We start from the raw sequence: 19105 nt of genomic DNA on the forward strand, positions 1-19105 counted from the left end.
GCTCCAAGACAGGGCCCCTGCCAGCCCAGTGCAGTTCACCACCACCACAGCAGCCACACAGACACACCCCTCGGCTATACAGTCACACACGCACGTACACATAGTACACACACACCCTGTGCCGGACACACCCCTTGGAAACTGCGTCAGAAATAAATACCCCGAGGCACTGCAAAACTACTCCTACAAACAGACTGCAGAAAGTGCGCGAGTGTGTTGTTGGGGAAACTATACTGGCTCGCCATAGAGGTGTGGTAATGAAAGGGTACAAACTTCAGATAATGCTCTTTTCTTAAGAGGTCTTTTGCAAGAACACATCGCGTTGCATTTTAATTTTAAGGCATGTCGCTGATTCTCTCAGCCAGTGCAGGGAAGCTGAAAATGCTGGTTTCAGTCTCTCAAGGTCAAAGACAAAAATGTACTAACTAAGGTGGTTAATTAACAAAATGACTGGCACTACTCAGGTACAGTAACTCTACAGGATATTTACAACAAACGAGCGTGTAAAAGAGAGCTATATCCTGTCTGATTGCTCCCATCCCTTCTTACACCAACTGTTTCAGTCTCTGCCATCTGGTTCCCTCCTCAGACTTCCACCAATCAAAACCAACAGATAGAAACAGTCCTTCACTCCCTCTGCCATCGCCCGCCTCAACTCTGCGAGGAAAAGGTAGCCATTGTTGCTATTTACATTTGAATGCACTTCACACTTCACTGTGTATGTTTTATTTGTTGTTTACGTTTACTGTGTATGTTTTTATGCGTTTGTGTTTTATGTGATCTCTGCTAGCAATTGCCCCATTGGGGACAAATAAAGTTCTTGAATCTTGAATCTTGAAATGAGTGTGCAGGTACTGTACAAGTTACTGTACTGTAGGGCAGTGGGAGTTTCAGTGTCTTGCTCAAGGACTCTTCAACAGGAAACATGGTGATTGATGGATACAAGAAGGGTTGCACTTGTGTTGAACTAGTGTTAAAGATATGGAAAAGGAGAGCCTGCCACTATTCTTTGATGGTAGTGGAATCGACACACTTATACCAAAACAACATACCACATCCATGTATTGCGTGTAATGATTGTTTTAGTGAAGATGTCACAATCTCCATCAGCTCATTCTCCAACACACTGCACCTGAAAGTGTCTGTGAGTCTCTCAGAAAGTGAGTGCCAGGCACCACTCTGCAGCCTTACCTTCTCATCTTCCTTCTTCCACGCTCTGTTATCAGGACTCAGTCCCCTCTGTTCACCTGCCTCCTCTCTCTGTTATCAGGATTCAGTCCCCTCTGTTCACCTGTCTCTTCTCTCTGTTATCAGGATTCAGTCCCCTCTGTTCACCTGTCTCTTCTCTCTGTTATCAGGATTCAGTCCCCTCTGTTCACCTGTCTCTTCTCTCTGTTATCAGGATTCAGTCCCCTCTGTTCACCTGCCTCTTCTCTCTGTTATCAGGACTCAGTCTCCTCTGTTCACCTGCCTCCTCTCTCTGTTATCAAGACTCAGTCTCCTCTGTTCACCTGCCTCCTCTCTCTGTTATCAAGACTCAGTCTCCTCTGTTCACCTGCCTCCTCTCTCTGTTATCAGGACTCAGTCCCCTCTGTTCACCTCCCTCCTCTCTCTGTTATCAAGACTCAGTCCCCTCTGTTCACCTGCCTCCTCTCTCTGTTATCAGGACTCAGTCCCCTCTGTTCACCTCCCTCCTCTCTCTGTTATCAAGACTCAGTCTCCTCTGTTCACCTGCCTCCTCTCTCTGTTATCAAGACTCAGTCTCCTCTGTTCACCTGCCTCCTCTCTCTGTTATCAGGACTCAGTCTCATCTGTTCACCTGCCTCTGTTATCAGGACTCAGTCCCCTCTGTTCACCTCCCTCCTCTCTCTGTTATCAAGACTCAGTCCCCTCTGTTCACCTGCCTCCTCTCTCTGTTATCAGGACTCAGTCTCCTCTGTTCACCTGCCTCCTCTCTCTGTTATCAAGACTCAGTCTCCTCGGTTCACCTGCCTCCTCTCTCTGTTATCAGGATTCAGTCCCCTCTGTTCACCTCCCTCCTCTCTCTGTTATCAGGACTCAGTCCCCTCTGTTCACCTCCCTCCTCTCTCTGTTATCAGGACTCAGTCCCCTCTGTTCACCTGCCTCCTCTCTCTGTTATCAGGATTCAGTCCCCTCTGTTCACCTGCCTCTTCTCTCTGTTATCAGGACTCAGTCCCCTCTGTTCACCTGCCTCTTCTCTCTGTTATCAGGACTCAGTCCCCTCTGTTCACCTCCCTCCTCTCTCTGTTATCAGGACTCAGTCTCCTCTGTTCACCTGCCTCCTCTCTCTGTTATCAAGACTCAGTCTCCTCTGTTCACCTCCCTCCTCTCCCTGTTATCAAGACTCAGTCCCCTCTGTTCACCTGCCTCCTCTCTCTGTTATCAAGACTCAGTCCCCTCTGTTCACCTGCCTCCTCCCCCTGTTATCAAGACTCAGTCCCCTCTGTTCACCTGCCTCCTCTCTCTGTTATCAAGACTCAGTCCCCTCTGTTCAGCTGCCTCCTCTCTCTGTTATCAGGACTCAGTCCCCTCTGTTCACCTGCCTCCTCTCTCTGTTATCAGGACTCAGTCCCCTCTGTTCACCTCCCTCCTCTCTCTGTTATCAAGACTCAGTCCCCTCTGTTCACCTGCCTCCTCTCTCTGTTATCAGGACTCAGTCCCCTCTGTTCACCTCCCTCATCTCTCTGTTATCAGGACTCAGTCCCCTCTGTTCAGCTGCCTCCTCTCAGGAAGTGGGACAAAGGCATGTTTGTGCTGCCAGCTGTGATTCATGGCTGAGACACACAGTTAGTTTAGCCTTTATAACTTACCTCATTATTTACAGCTGAGTGAGCCGTTTAACATGACAACCAGTAGCCTGACTCACACACACTAGGGGACTGGAGCAGGGTCTGGGAGTCAGGTGGAACTTGTAACACTCATAGCATGTTTTTGTGAGCACGTATAGAGACAGACATTAGTATAAAAATAATCTTTATTTGATTAAGAAAGTGCCAATGTGGTAATGCGTCCCCCTATTCAAAGATAACTGCACTAAACTCAGTTACTCCCCTTTCCAGGCTGATGTAAGACTTCATAAGGTAACTCATTGTAGTGGCTCTGAAACTTTTTCACCGACCCCTAAACTGACACAAATTAGACCACAGACCTAGCGCCCCCATTTGATAAGATTTGCTTTTAGATTATTTTTTTTGTATTATTACAGAAAGTGTATGAAACCCATGACTAAAAATAGTCATACATTCCTCTTATCCCCTTTTTTGCTGGGGGGACCCCCTGGAACTTCCTCAAGGACCCCTGGGGGTCCCCGGCCCCCAGGACAGGGTCTTTTGCGAAGGAGGAAAAAGAAAATAAACGCTCCTCAGTTAAAACAAAAAACAAAACAAACACAAAAAAAACAAAACAAACAAAAAACAACACACACAAAACAATAAACAATAATTAATTTTGGGTAATATCGGTGTTTGTTTGCCACGTGATAATCAACATTGGCACTAACACCACTTCTCGATTTTGGAATGAACAGTTCTTTCCTACCTTTTTGGGCTCACCTGAAGTCTAGAGGAGCAATCACCACCTGGCCGCGTCACGGTGCCATTTGGAGAGGCGGGGCTTTACGCACCATGAGAGCGGAGCTGAGATGAGAGCAGCAGGCAGCGTGCTGGCTGGATGCAGACAGACAGAGTGACCCGCACAGGTTCGCATTCTGCTGCAGAGAGCAACGAGGAGTCTGTGAAACTATTAGAAAACAGACAAAGCCAGACTGGGAAGAACAAAAGGCGACGACTCATTCTGGGATTGTCATTGAGAGAATTCGGCGCAGAGAGAAATCCAAAGCGTTGAGTTTGGACTTGATGAAGAACTGACGAAGTCCCGCTTTCGGAGAGCGGCGGAATATGATTTGAACCAAAGACACCTACAAAACTGTTGCGCGCTAACAGGTGAGATTTGCTTTTAATTCCTCTCATTTTGTCTAACTTTGCTGACTTTGCACCGAACTCCGGTGTCGCAGCAGTAAACTTGTGTTTTGATGCGTAAAAACGCAGATGTTGCCTGACTCTCTAGAACTCCCCTCCTCTCCTCCTCTATCTATCGCAGAGATGTGTTGAAATGTTGTTTTGAAACTCAAACGCGCATTTCGCCAGCGTCCTAATGTGTTTTCGGGGACCACTTGTCATGAGTCACTTTCCTCTCAAATTGGACCTTTTCACTGTTTCCCAGAAGCTTTTGTCCTGTGTGAATAACAGCCCTGCACGGCATTGTGTCTGCTGCCTGCAGGTGCGCGATAATGGTGTGGACGTGTGGAAATGACTTGGTTTTGGTGCCCTATTATGATTTTACACCGAAAACACCGAAAACTCACCTGATTATCCCCTGGCGATTATTCCATGGTCGCCTATTTTTTAATGTTAAAATTGGGGATGTGTCTTAGTAGTCCGTAGTGAATCATCGCTCTTTGTGTTATTTATCATCTCCTAACCTAGGCCATAGTAGGCTATTGCAAATAACCTACTATTCCTGTAGCGATATAGTTCTGCAGATAGATAGATAGATAGATAGATAGATAGATAGATAGATAGATAGATAGATAGATAGATTTTTATTTCTGTGTCATGCACCATATTCAAGGTGCCCAGCCCGTCTGGGCTTACAAGACACAAATCATTCAAGTTCAACAATACAAACAAATCAACAAGCAAGCTACAAAACGCTCAAATATAAACAAGACAGAGTTATATATTCAGATGAACAGCTTCTCCATTCTGAGTTTCCAAGCCCTCCCAATAAACCTGGCCAAACTGAAGACTTCATCTCTGAACAACCATTCCAACTTCGCATCATCTCCTGACCAAAATAGTTCCGGTTTCTTATTTTGCATTAACTGAAATAGAGACAATCTTGGCATTGCATTAGGCCTATTATTTGCCTGATATTCCTCTAAAGTTTAGGACTGCTATAGTTCTTTTGATCGGGGTTTGGCGGCACGCACCTGTCTTGTTTTTTCCTCATCTTTGAAATACTGTAGCCTGTGTGGAATGGCAAAGCCCAAATGAGTTAATGACGGGATGATATATGATATGCATTATGATTCATCATCAGTCAATCGTTCAGATTGTGCGCAGAGGGGATGTGCAGTTTGTGCGTCGCTGTAGACTTCTATTATGAGATCAAAACTTCCGATGTTATTGCACTGTTTTTGGAGAGGAGATCGTGTTGAAGCCTATAGGGATCATCTTACAAATTCCCTGGCAAATTGCTCTCTCTCTCTCTCTCTCTCTCTCTCTCTCTCTCTCTCTCTCTCTCTCTCTCTCTCTCTCTCTCTCTCTATTTCTCTCTCTCTCTCTCTCTCTCTCTCCCTCCCTTCCCTCCCTCCCCCCCTCCCCTAAAAGCATCTCCCAGTGGATTGCCATTTAGGTGCTGGGGGCTATTTATCATTTTGCACTGATGGCCACACGCAGTATAGCCCCCCCCTGAGACACCCCCCCCCCTCTCTCTTTTTAATTGAGTTTATCTATGCTCCCTTGGGCTCGCTGTCTAAACTTAGGCCCGTGGTGGTTGCATGGCCTCGTGGTGATTCACCGCTTTGCCTTGCCGCTGTGGCCGTTTGGGAAGAGTGCTGCCCGCCACAGAAGTGCTGCTGGGTCAGCAGCAGTGCCTCAGACCCCATGAGTCTCTCTGCTGGCTGGTCCAGGGTCAGTGGAGTCATCAGAAGAAGCACTGAGGACATTGATATCGAAGCTTTGTTGCACGTGGAGTCACATCAGAATGACTGGCCTGCTTTTCAGTTGTGGTAGTGAGTAAAACCCTGCAGCTTTAGACCCCCGACACAGTTCCACTTGTGAGACACTTGTTTGCCTCCAATGATCTCTTTTCAGTAGAGATGCCTCCTTTTCCCACACACTCACACACTGCAAACCACACTCACACTCACACTCACACTCACACTCACACTCACACTCACACTGCAAACCACACTCACACTCACACTCACACTCACACTCACACTCACACTCACACTGCAAACCACACTCACACTCACACTCACACTCACACTCACACTCACACTCACACTCACACTCACACTGCAAACCACACTCACACTCACACTCACACTCACACTCACACTCACACTCACACTCACACTCACACTCACACTCACACTCACACACTGCAAACCACACTCACACTCACACTCACACTCACACTCACACTCACACTCACACTCACACTCACACTCACACTGCAAACCACACTCACACTCACACTCACACTCACACTGCAAACCACACTCACACTCACACTCACACTCACACTGCAAACCACACTCACACTCACACTCACACTCACACTCACACTCACACTGCAAACCACACTCACACTCACACTCACACTCACACTCACACTCACACTCACACTGCAAACCACACTCACACTCACACTCACACTCACACTCACACTGCAAACCACACTCACACTCACACTCACACTCACACTCACACTCACACTGCAAACCACACTCACACTCACACTCACACTCACACTCACACTCACACTCACACTCACCCTGCAAACCAGCGAGGTCAGTCTATTCAGAGATAGGGATGCAGTGATTAACCCATTTCACTATTAACCGTGGTTTAAAATGTCACAGCTACACACTGAGTGTTTCTGCTCTCACTCAAATATCACCCTTTGTTTATCCCATCAACACAACTTCACTTTCTGGTTGTCACAGACCACTAAACGTAATAAGTTAAGTTAAGTTATCCTTTATTTATCCCCTTGGGGAAATTCATCCTCTGCATTTGACCCATCCTCTACTAGGAACCTTCCTAGAGCTAGGAGCAGTGGGCAGCCACTGTGCAGACCCGGGGACCAACTCCAGTTCTTTTGCCAGTACCTTGGTCAGGGGCACTGACAGGAGTATTAACCCTAACATACATGTCTTTCTTGATGGTGGGTCACCATCGTCACCATCAACCCCCAGGGTGTATGGGAAATGCTGTTGAGCAATCTATTAACCGTAATGTGTATGTATGTATAAAGACATATTAAGAACATGGGTGAGATGCCGTGTTTTGTTACATCCCTATTTTCCACACACTCACACTTCAAACCAGCGAGGCCAGTCTATTCAGAGATATTCACGATGGATGCTTTGAGTCTTTGTGCTCCAACAGGAATGTTTTAATACCAAGTCATTTCTCCTGTCTTTCTGTCTCGTTTCTGGAACAGGATGAAGAATCCCTGCTCGTTGGACGGCGTCGGTGTTGTGGTGGTGTTGCTCTGGGCTCTGTGCCCCGCGGCGAGCAGCAGTCTGTGTGATAAATCACCTGAGAGCTCCAGACTCAACCTGTCCATCACATATGACCTCCCTACCTTCACTGCCAACTCCACCATCCAGAACATGGTGACGCTGAACGGGGTCATATACGTGGGGGCCGTCAACTGGATCTACGCCCTGTCCCCAAACCTCACCGTCCTGTCCGAGTACCACACCGGGCCCGGAAGCCGGAGCTGCAGCCGGAAACAGGCTGGTCGCTCCCAGGTCGTGGACAACCACAACATAGCCTTGGTGGTGGAGACCATTTACGACAAGGGGTTGTTCAGCTGCGGCTCGGCAGACGACGGCGTTTGCCGCCGTCACGTCCTGGATGACGGCAGCAGCCCGAAAACCGTTGACGAAGAGGTCTACTGCTTCTCAGACTATAGGGACAGGTTTCAACCCAGTGACCCCGATCTTGTCACCAGCCCCTCAGGCACCCAGGTCCTCAACGTGGAGAGCAACGTCATCCAGTTTTTCGTCGGGAACTCTGAGATCCCCGGGCTGGGAAACATCTCCAGGAGCGCCACCAAGCCTCACACCATCTCCGTCCGAAAGATGAAGACCAGCCAAAACGGCTTCACCTTCTTCTCCAACCGCTCGTACATGGACCTGATCCCATCGCTGCATGGAAACTACTACCTGCGTTACGTCTACTCCTTCCACAGCGGACCCTTCACCTACTTCCTCACCGTGCAGCGCGCGAGCAGGGACTCCCAGGCCTATCACACCCGCATCGTCCGCATGTGCTCCTCGGACCTGGAGATCCGCCGCTACGTGGAGATGCCCCTCGAGTGCATCAGCACCAACAAGAGACGGAGACGCTCTGCCAACAACGACCAGAAGGTGTTCAACGTGCTGCAGGCGGCCCACGTGGCTAAAGTGGGCCACAACGCCGTCCTCCACAAGCTGCTGAACGTGGACGAGGATGACGACGTGCTGTTCGCCGCCTTCGCCCAGAGCAAGCCCGACTCCCCGGAGCCCACGGCTAACTCGGCCATCTGCGTCATCTCGCTGAAAAACATCAACAGCCTGTTCCAGAAGTACATGCAGATGTGCAGCACGGTGGACCCGTACCACTTCACCGGCTCAGACAAGAAGTCCTGCTACAATGTGGTAAGCGCTGCTGTGGGGATGGGTTTTGCAGAGGGCCAGCCATTGTAGAACTCTCACTGCTTGTTGCATGCACTGCATACGATGGCCCATGATGCACCTCTGCTGCTCGGGTACTCCACCTCTGAGGGTGTCTTTGAAAGATGAAAAAGTTGCCACCGCCTTGTCAGCTGGCAGAAACACAAGTGTTGTTTGGTTTAATTTGACAGCTTTTTAGTTTACAATTAATTAGAGAAATGTGACTTTTGCGCTACTACGCTATGATATTACATAATGTCTAATTTATTACAACTTATTACATTTGAGAGATACTGTAACAGGCAGCAGTGGCACAGTGCCAGTGCATGACAGATACTTGAAAGAGACTTCTATAATGGCTACCATTGTATTCACATTGAATTAAGCAGGATGGACACACACAGTCTTTATTTGTCACAAACACAATTGATACACACGCGCACACACACACACACACACACACACACACACACACACACACACACACACACACACACACACACACACACACACACACAGAGAGACATCTCAGAGGCACCATGAAATTTGTCCTCGGCGTTTGACCCATCCTGGCTCGTCCTTCCTCCTGACCCGGGGGACAGGTGATGTTTATTACCGGTACTATTGATTTCTATGCCAAACATAACTTACTGTATGAGTGCCTGGAGAAACTTTCTGTGTCCAAAAATCTACTTTCTCTATTTTACAATGCATTTGCAATGGCTTGACTTGGTGTCAAGTCAGCATCATAAAATATTTTTACACATGGAGGGCAATGCCAGGTACCAACTAAATGTCAAAATTGATGATGTAATAAATATTTTATTTTTTCCATGTTAAGCATTTAGCTGACACACTATTATCCAGAGTGGCTGAGTCAGTGCAACAATAGAATCAGGTCAAGGGACAGAAGAGGTTTCGGTTTCAGAACAGCAACACGGTTAGTAGCGTTGAGGTTTAGGTGACGTGGTCCGTTAGACCGATACAAACAAGCTTCTATCAGTCATCTTGTATGGATTTGGGTTGGTTTATAAACCCGGGCTCTTTATCTGGCACAGACAGGTTGGGTGGTTCAATCCCCTCTGTCTAAGAGCCCTTGAGCAAGACACTGAACCCCAACCCCTAAGCTGCTCCTGGCTGCTCCCTGACCTCTGACCTCGGAGCCCTCCCGTGAACGTACTTACAATGTCTGCCTCACAGGATTATGTGAAGAGACCGATTCCTGATGACAGTGTACCTAAAGACTGTCAAAGATGGACGTAGTGAGTGGAACGTCACCCATTGGCTTCTGGAAGGCCATTCTGAAGCCTGGAGAATGTGTTTAAATAGTTTGGAGCCAGTGCAGCCGCCACAAGGAGACACATTAGAACAATTACATTTAGCTACTAACTGACCTACTAACCTGTGTGGGGGGGGGGGGGAACGAAGAAAAAAAATCATTGACTTGGTTGTGGTCCCATTGACTTGCATGGAGTTGGGCCTTTTTGGAATGGGCCCTGTAGCATACATTGCTGACATTTCCGTATTGGCTCCAAAGTCAATTCACCTGACCTCAGACCTGTTCTTTTGATCCCCTGCTTTACTTATAGACTTGGCTTGATTACCTCCTGTATACCTTAAGCCAGTTTCCCCCTCGTGCTGTGAGTCGGTCGTTACTCTGCAGGTCTTCACTGCCTCGTCTCTGTCTTCCGATCCATCAACAGTGACCCAATCAATCGGTTAAATTGCCTGATCAATAATGACATGAATTTAACTGCCGACCAGCTGACAAAGGATGTCAATACTGTACGTGTAACAGCACTGCTCGCTCTCTGACTTCATCATTACCTAACCTTACCTCTGGAGTCAGCCTGTATATTTACAGTAGAAGCAGTCAGGCCTTGGTGGTCCTCTTATACAGAGTAATGTAAGAGTAAAGCTGGGAACATGCTCCAACATCAGCCTCGACTCGTAGTCTTGCCGACGGCAGCTAGAGACCTTTAGACTCCAACGTTAGCTGGTCGCAGGGGGGTCCCCAGCAAAATGAGTCAATTGTGTGATTTCACTAAGATTTCAATGACTAGAAATTAGCGTAAGGAGAGAATGTAGTGCATATACTTGGTAATAGCTTTCACTCTCTCCTGTTATCTCCCCATCGACATTATATTATACTTGCGCTGTTCACGTCAGCTGTGTCGTCGAGTCACACTTTCGGGCAGCTCCACGCCAGCTGTGCCAGCAGGCTCGCGCACTCGGCGAGGGCTTTGGCGCTGTAGCGTGTTTTCCACATAAGGCGTTTAACACCCGGCGCTCCACTGGGGTCAACATCTGTCAGAAAAACAAACACAAAGTATGTTATGTTATTGTGCCGGCTGTAACTTATTGTATTAAATGAAGTAATCTGAACATTACTCTGATGTTACTGCATGTGCTTCCCCACTGGCAACATTTATTACCATTTATTACTACAGTTGGTTTGGCAACGAGCCGTAAACACACTCCTTTACGAGTTTGTCTTGACTGCATGCTCTCGTGAATGGAATCGATGACGTCGTTTTTTTTTACGTTCAGTTTGTAGTGAATTTAAAGGCAGAGAGGTGAAAGATGTGATCATGGTCTCTTGAGCCAGGGTCAAACCAGCAGCTTTCCCAGTGCATGCTGGGTACCTCAGTGCGGTGCTGACAGCTATCTGCAGTGGAGATACAAAGACAGACAGACAGAGAGAGACAGACAGGCAGACAGACAGACAGACAGACAGACAGACAGGCAGACAGACAGACAGACAGACAGACAGACATACAGACAGACAGAGATACAGAGAGACAGACAGACAGACATACACTACAGACAGAGCAGACAGACAGACAGACAGGGGAAAGTGAGGAATGCTGGGTAGGGGGCTGGGGGCAGTGCATATCTGCCTCTCAGCGAGCCGTGATGAATGGCTCCAGGATAACAGGACATCAGCAGCTGGGCGGAAGATGATCCCGCTGTGGCAGCCGGTTGTGCTGGTGCACCCGCCCGGCCCCCCATGGCCCCCCACCTGTTACCACCTGTGGGAAAGTGGAAGTCTCATCCGTAACCCTGAAGACCCCTCTCGTCTCGCTTGATGATTGGTAGATGGAGAGTGCAAAGTCAGAAGTGCTCGATAAACTGGTAATTCTTGGAGACAGACTGTTTTTGCTGCTGTATAGGCCTACGGGGGGATTGAAACAACATTTGGTTCACAACAAATTGTGAATACCTCTTTATTATTATTATTATTATTATTATTATTATTATTATTATTATTATTATTATTATAGTTTTGAACAATTACAGTACCTGGAACCATATCAGCTCTATGAGTGGACAAACAACTGTCCAATCAACACAGTGAACAGTGAAAATTGGCTGTTTATGTGGATTTTAGGCTCGAAATTGCAGCCAGGATTTTGCATCATGACATGAACATGATAACTCAAGCTCTGCACTCCAAAACCCAGGATTTAGGATTTGGACCCAAAACCCAGGATTTATGATTTGGACCCAAAACCCAGGATTTATGATTTGGACCCAAAACCCGGGATTTATGATTTGGACCATGCATGAATGATGAATGATGATTTGGACCGTGCATGAATGGACTTATGCTGTTGCAAACAAAGTGTGGGTACCAGGTTGAACTTGTGCACCGTGCGTGCATTACAAGTCTGAAGTCGTACAGAGACCCTGGTAGAAAAGCTTGTGGAAGCATGTTTCTAACCAAGTGGGCATAACAGACATTCATGTTTAAAAATGCAGAGAGATGGGGATTAGCAATCTGACTGTGACCATGTTCTATTTTCAATTGCCTGCACATATTCTACACCTACGCTACTGCAAAATTGCAATTATCTTATTATTATACGATTAAAGAAAAGTGATTTTGTTTAATTAAGCAAACAAACAAATAAATAAATATCAGTGTGCAGGATTTATTGAGTTTGAGTATGATGAGATTTATACTTGATTCATGGACCAAAGTTCACCTGCACCTCTAAAACACCTGGTTCAGAAAATCAATTTTGGATACCGCCCTCTTAAACAATTAATTGCAGCCTCTGTGATTTGGAAATTGCAGAAGTTCATGTTCCGATTTTGATTTATTTTCAATTCGTTGTTCAGGAGGACAGGTGTAGGACCACGACTCCCCCATCTCGTCAAAAGTTGTTCTGTACCAAGTGCTGCAAACCAACTCCTGATAAACCCATCAATGCCTTGCTCCACCCATTGACACAGGGAATAGCACCTCCAACCTCTACAGTCATTGACAGTGACTGGAGGCATCAAAGTTGTTGTTGTGATCACTCACAAGTGAGAGCGCACTATTCCATGATCAGACATTCTTTCCCCTTGACTCATTTGATTACCCCCTCCACATAAAGCATGAGCTCAGTGCTGCTGGAGGTACAGCAGTGTCTCTCCGTCTCCGCACTGTGTAATTATCACTGCTGTTCAATCATCCTCTCACTCAGTCTGCATGCAAAGTGAGCAGGACCGCCCGGGCCCAGGACAGAGTCATCTCATACCCTGCCCGGGCCCAGGACAGAGTCATCCCATATCCTGCCCGGGCCCAGGACAGAGTCATCTCATACCCTGCCCGGGCCCAGGACAGAGTCATCCCATACCCGACCCTCCTCTATCATTTATTATTATTAATTAGTGGAGTCTCCCAGTACAGAGGACTACGTTGTCAAAATAAAAGTCCCGGGGTCGCAAAATGAACAACAAACCCCCCCCACACACACTCACACAGACACACACACACACACACACACACACACACACACACACACACACACACACACACATACACACACATATATATTACGTGAAAGTATTTTTTTTACATCCATCTGTCGAGGAAAATTGTGAAAGTAAAACAATATTTCGCTTTTATGTAACTCATAAATACCATCTATAAAGTTTTCATAAATATATAATTTTCACAAAAGATTCCTGAACTTTATGGACAATAAGAGGGCAGGGACAACTGACCCGGGTTGGTACCCCCTGTTGGCGGGCCTGAAACTTGGCATGTTTGCAAACTTTAAAAGTTTGGATTTTAAAGTACTTCGCTCCTTTGCAGCCGTGTAGTCACTTTAGCTACATGACAGTTCAATCAGTGACGGCCCTTTCTCACAACAAGCACTAGATTTTTTTTTTCTCACCTGCACTGAGCAGAGACAAATGATACAAAAAATGTGCCGGTTCGAAATATTTCCATCTCCGCGCGCGGTGTGTCTCCAAAACATGCCGACACAGACACATGCCAAGTGTTGAATTGCTGCAGCCAAAAGACCTTTTATCTCAATGCAACTGCGGAACTGTTTTGGACTTTTTCTTTTATTACCGACGTTCACTGAGGCTTATAGTCACATCCTCCTGTCTCCAGATGTCAGGAGAAGCAGCAAGAAGCCGTAACGCTGGCCAGCTAACTGCCCCTCTGAGCCCTGCTCCCCGTGCTCCAGCCTGGAGGTGAAGGATCTAATCATAGCACTGCCTAATAGATTTACTACTCATACTCAGTGGCATATGGCAGGTAGGCTCCCTCTTATCGTGAATTACGAGAGAGATAAGTAAGGCCGTAAATCCATAAAAGTTGTAAACGCTGGACAAAGAGAGAGAGAGAGAGAGAGAGAGAGAGACATTCTCAAGCACGCATGAAGTTATTTTGGTCATTTGCTCCGGCAAACGCTATATTTCGGGTGGAAAGCTTCCCAATAGGAATTTGGATGATGTTGAAAGCTCTGTGCAAGGGCATGTTTGAAGTTTTAAGTGCTGGTTGTCAGCTCAGACGTGCCTCTTAAGTCCAGTTTAGTCAGCGAGATATGATAGATGATGTCATGATGAGTGGCTCTCTCTCTGCATCTGTCTGTGTGACGGAGAAAATCTGCTGGCTTTTTCGCTTCTGCAGGCCTAATTCTGTCTGTCAATACTCAAGTAGTTACCATTACTCGTCATCATCAGACGTGGAAAGTAACTTGTTGCCTCCGCTTTAGTTATTGTGCTTCAGTAGATTTTCAGTAATGCTACTTTTACTTGGCTACTATTTTTAGACGTAGAGCTAGTTTAAAGTGATTAGTGATTTTCTAAGCAGATACTGTAGGACATAGGTCTACACTTACTGACTTGACGTGTAAGTGGATTCACAAAACTTTTACTTGAGTAAAGTATTTTAATACTCTCTCTCTCCACCTCTGTTGCCTGTAGAAATTGTACAGACAAACGTCAAAAAGGCTCTTTAAACTATCGATCTGAGCGCCACAGAATGTGCTGTTGCCTGACGATATGAGTTGAAAAAGACATTGTGGCCATTCAGCTGGGTAATGTAGTGTGCAGAGGAGGCTGGGTAATGCAGTGTGCAGAGGAGGCTGGGTAATGCAGTGTGCAGAGGAGGCTGGGTAATGCAGTGTGCAGAGGAATGCCAGTCCCATATGGAGGGAGGAGGACCATCAGTCCCATATGGAGGGAGGAGGAGCATCAGTCCCATATGGAGGGAGGAGGACCATCAGTCCCATATGGAGGGAGGAGGAGCATCAGTCCCATATGGAGGGAGGAGGACCATCAGTCCCATATGGAGGGAGGAGGACCATCAGTCCCATATGGAGGGAGGAGGACCATCAGTCCCATATGGAGGGAGGAGGAGCATCTGGGACTACAAATAAAGAACAGCCACATTTGAGGGCAAAATTATCATTGGATTACCATTGATTCGCGAAAAACCCACCAAATGCTGATTGCTTTTAAATTGAATCTGAGGCCTGATTGGCCTGATTGATTATAGTGTGTATAGTGTAATATAATTCCAAAAGGGGCGACGCTTTTGACCGACAGTCATTTTAATTAGCCCCCTTGTTTTAATGAACAGGCTTTAAACACTGGCTTGAAAAAAGACACCAAACAGGCGGCCGCAGCAGCACATTGATTTTATGTTACACTGTTAAAGAATCCGTAATAATTTCTGATTATGAAATAGAAGAAGGATGAAGTTGTGTGCCTTCCCAGCATGTAAGATATATCTTGGGCTTTGCCGTCAGTTCATCAGTAAATAAATTAGATTACATTACATTTGATTTGCTCATCAGATATTTTACATGAAACTAGAAGGGCAGACCTCTGCCAAGGCCAAAAGTCCACTATGATATGCAAATTTTGCGCGTCGGATCGGATACGCTCCAAAATGGAATGGGTTCTTCCTTGGCCCATGCTACACTGTTCCACCAAGTTTCATGAAAATCAGCCCAGTAGTTTTGTCATAATCCTACAAACAGACAGGCAGACAGCTAGACAGACATACAGCTAGACAGACAGGCAGACAGCTAGACAGACATACAGCTAGACAGACAGGCAGACAGCTAGACAGACATACAGCTAGACAGACAGGCAGACAGCTAGACAGGCAGACAGCTAGACAGATAGATAGCTAGACAGACAGACAGCTAGACAGGCAGACAGACAGACAGACAGCTAGACAGACAGGCAGACAGACAGACAGACAGCTGGACAGACAGACAGACTGAAAACACAGCCTCCTTGGCAGAGCGGAGGTAATAACAGTGTGAGAGAGAGAATGCACAGGAGATGTGAGTCTGCAGCAGAGGTTGAAACCATAAAGGGCCTATTGTCGCTCCTCACCTGCACAATAAAGACATTGTGGAGATTTAATGACAAGATATACAGCACTGCATGCACATAAACTTCTGCAGCAACAGGCAGTTAATGATGGCTTACAGTATGTCATTTTAATCTATAAAGTCAATATGCTGTACTGTAGACTTTGCAATTGTCACAAATCCTCCAGCAACAACAGTTGGTGGCATCACGGAGGTCAGTAAGGCTATCAAAAGAGAGACACCTGACAAACATCGTTGCGGTGTGGTCAAACACAAAGAGAAACACAGGAAAGTCTTGTCTGGCCCCTTTTGGTCCCATAGTCTGTACTCAGCTCAGTTCACCTAAACAAACAGCTGCTGTTGTTTTTTGCTTTGTTGCCTAGCTAACACACCAGCATGGTAATTTAGTTTATTTTTGAATTCTGCATAGACCTTTCACTTTACATTTTAGGCATTCATCTGATGCCCCTATGCTGAGCAACTTTACACTGTAGAATGTAACTGTAGAATCTACACCACCTATACTGAATGTACAACATATTAGGGACATATTCCATGTTGGGTTGTTGTAGCCTGTTTTGCACAATCCACATCTGTCTCAAAGCTTAAAAGTCCTCCTCCAACTTCTTACTTTCTGAGCTGAGACGATCCAACGAATTTCTCTCAGCTCGACTTCAACTGTTATACGCCAGGTATTCAACTGTTATACGCCAGGTATTCAACTGTTATATGCCAGGTATTCGTTGGCCGTCCAGGCTTTCATCTTCCAGCTTGGTGTCCATCTTAATGCTACCTTTGGTATCCTGCCCTGGTCCATTCTGACGCTTTGTTCACACAATGCGCCAAAGCCACGCTAAAGTCATGCTGAAGCTGAGTGCCACGCTAGACGCTAAACCGGTCACACCAGAAACACTCTTTTCCTCAGCGCCTGACTCTAGGCCCCTCCCCCCTCACAACTTACATTGACTTCATGCCTGGCACGTCGGCTCCTGCGCGCTGCACGCTTAGAAGATAGAGCAGAAGCTGAATCTATCCATTCAGCGTGGCCTTAGCGTGGCGTGGCGTGCGGCTGGTGTGAACGGACTCGCCTGTTAACAAGGACGCCGAAATGAAACTGCGTGGCTTCAGCGTGGGATTGGCGTATGGTGTGAACATGCGCTCAGTCTGTGGCCTTGTGAGCTGTCAACGTTTTATTTCATGGATCATCATCACCAAGACATCAATAATTAAATGGCTTTGATATTTTGCCCATTCAGTGTAGGTCAACACCACAGTTGATGGTTGAGTAGGTTGTAACATAGTGCACCACTGATGCAGATGGTTGAGTAGGTTGTAACATAGAGCACCACTGCTGCAGATGGTTGAGTAGGTTGTAACATAGTGCACCACTGCTGCAGATGGTTGAGTAGGTTGTAACATAGAGCACCACTGCTGCAGATGGTTGAGTAGGTTGTAACATAGAGCACCACTGCTGCAGATGGTTGAGTAGGTTGTAACATAGAGCACCACTGCTGCAGATGGTTGAGTAGGTTGTAACATAGAGCACCACTGCTGCAGATGGTTGAGTAGGTTGTAACATAGAGCACCACTGCTGCAGATGGTTGAGTAGGTTGTAACATAGTGCACCACTGCTGCAGATGGGTGAGTAGGTTGTAACATAGTGCACCACTGCTGCAGATGGGTGAGTAGGTTGTAACATAGTGCACCACTGCTGCAGATGGTTGAGTAGGTTGTAACATAGTGCACCACTGCTGCAGATGGTTGAGTAGGTTGTAACATAGTGCACCACTGCTGCAGATGGTTGAGTAGGTTGTAACATAGAGCACCACTGCTGCAGATGGTTGAGTAGGTTGTAACATAGTGCACCACTGCTGCAGATGGTTGAGTAGGTTGTAACATAGTGCACCACTGCTGCAGATGGGTGAGTAGGTTGTAACATAGTGCACCACTGCTGCAGATTGTTGAGTAGGTTGTAACATAGTGCACCACTGCTGCAGATGGTTGAGTAGGTTGTAACATAGTGCACCACTGCTGCAGATGGTTGAGTAGGTTGTAACATAGTGCACCATAGGGGTGTCAAAAATAATCGATTATAAGATGCATCGCGATGCGGACGTGCACGATTCTGCATCGATTCACAATTTATTTTTATTTTTATAATCAAATAAAATATAATGGAAGTGCATGCAGTTGTTTATTTTAATTATGGATCATAATACAATGCAATTCCAAATGCACTTTTATTTTAAAAGTAGCCACACAGTGAGAAAAAAGAAAGTGAGAAAAAATAAATCATGTATTGCGGAAAAAAGTGATGCATCGATTTAAGATGCATCGAGAGGCATCGATGATCGTAATCGAATCGAATCGTAGCCCTCTGAATCGTAATCGAATCGAATCGTGAGGCCAGTGAAGATTCACAGCCCTAGTGCACCACTGCTGCAGATGGTTGAGTAGGTAACATAGAGCACCACTGCTGCAGATGGTTGAGTAGGTTGTAGCATGGGTGTCACAGTTTGCGTGCCCGAGCCTGTTGGTGCCATGGCTAAGCTGGTGCAGAGCCCAGCAGTGTTCACAGCAGGGAGGCGAATCAACTAAAGAATGAAAATACGAAGGAAGAGCTTGCCCTGTCCTGTCCTTCCCTCTTCACCCCTCATAAGCCTACGTTTTGATAAGCAGGAGTGCATAAAGAAAGAGATTAGTGAGATTAGATGTTCCAATAAGACGCATCCATCTCACAAATGCATGCTATACAAACACGCACACACACACACACACACACACACACACACACACACACACACACACACACACACACAAGGGTCAGACCAGTAAGATGGGTTGTCAATAGATCGAGCTGATTTGGGCCTTTTGTTAAATATCAGATACCGTCCAGTATGATGGAGGATATCTGATGATTCTTCCGTGACCACTGACCACATATAATCTGTAAAAGCTGTGAATACACAGAAACACAAAGATAAAGATAAACTAAAGATACACTTTATAAAGG

At 46.5% G+C, this 19105-nt stretch overlaps 1 protein-coding gene across 1 annotated transcript in view; it reads left to right on the forward strand.

Moving 5' to 3' along the window:
- Positions 1 to 3769: 3769 nt before the first annotated feature.
- Positions 3770 to 19105, forward strand: part of met (MET proto-oncogene, receptor tyrosine kinase) — a 104864-nt gene continuing 89528 nt past the window's right edge. The window contains exons 1-2 of the mRNA XM_083655141.1: positions 3770 to 3962; positions 7258 to 8461. Coding sequence (XP_083511267.1) covers positions 7259 to 8461 — 1203 coding nt within the window. The 5' untranslated portion in view covers positions 3770 to 3962; position 7258. The remainder of the gene's footprint in view (positions 3963 to 7257; positions 8462 to 19105) is intronic.

Source organism: Poromitra crassiceps (genome assembly GCF_964638095.1).
Source record: "Poromitra crassiceps genome assembly, chromosome: 18".
Lineage (NCBI taxonomy): Eukaryota > Metazoa > Chordata > Actinopteri > Beryciformes > Melamphaidae > Poromitra > Poromitra crassiceps.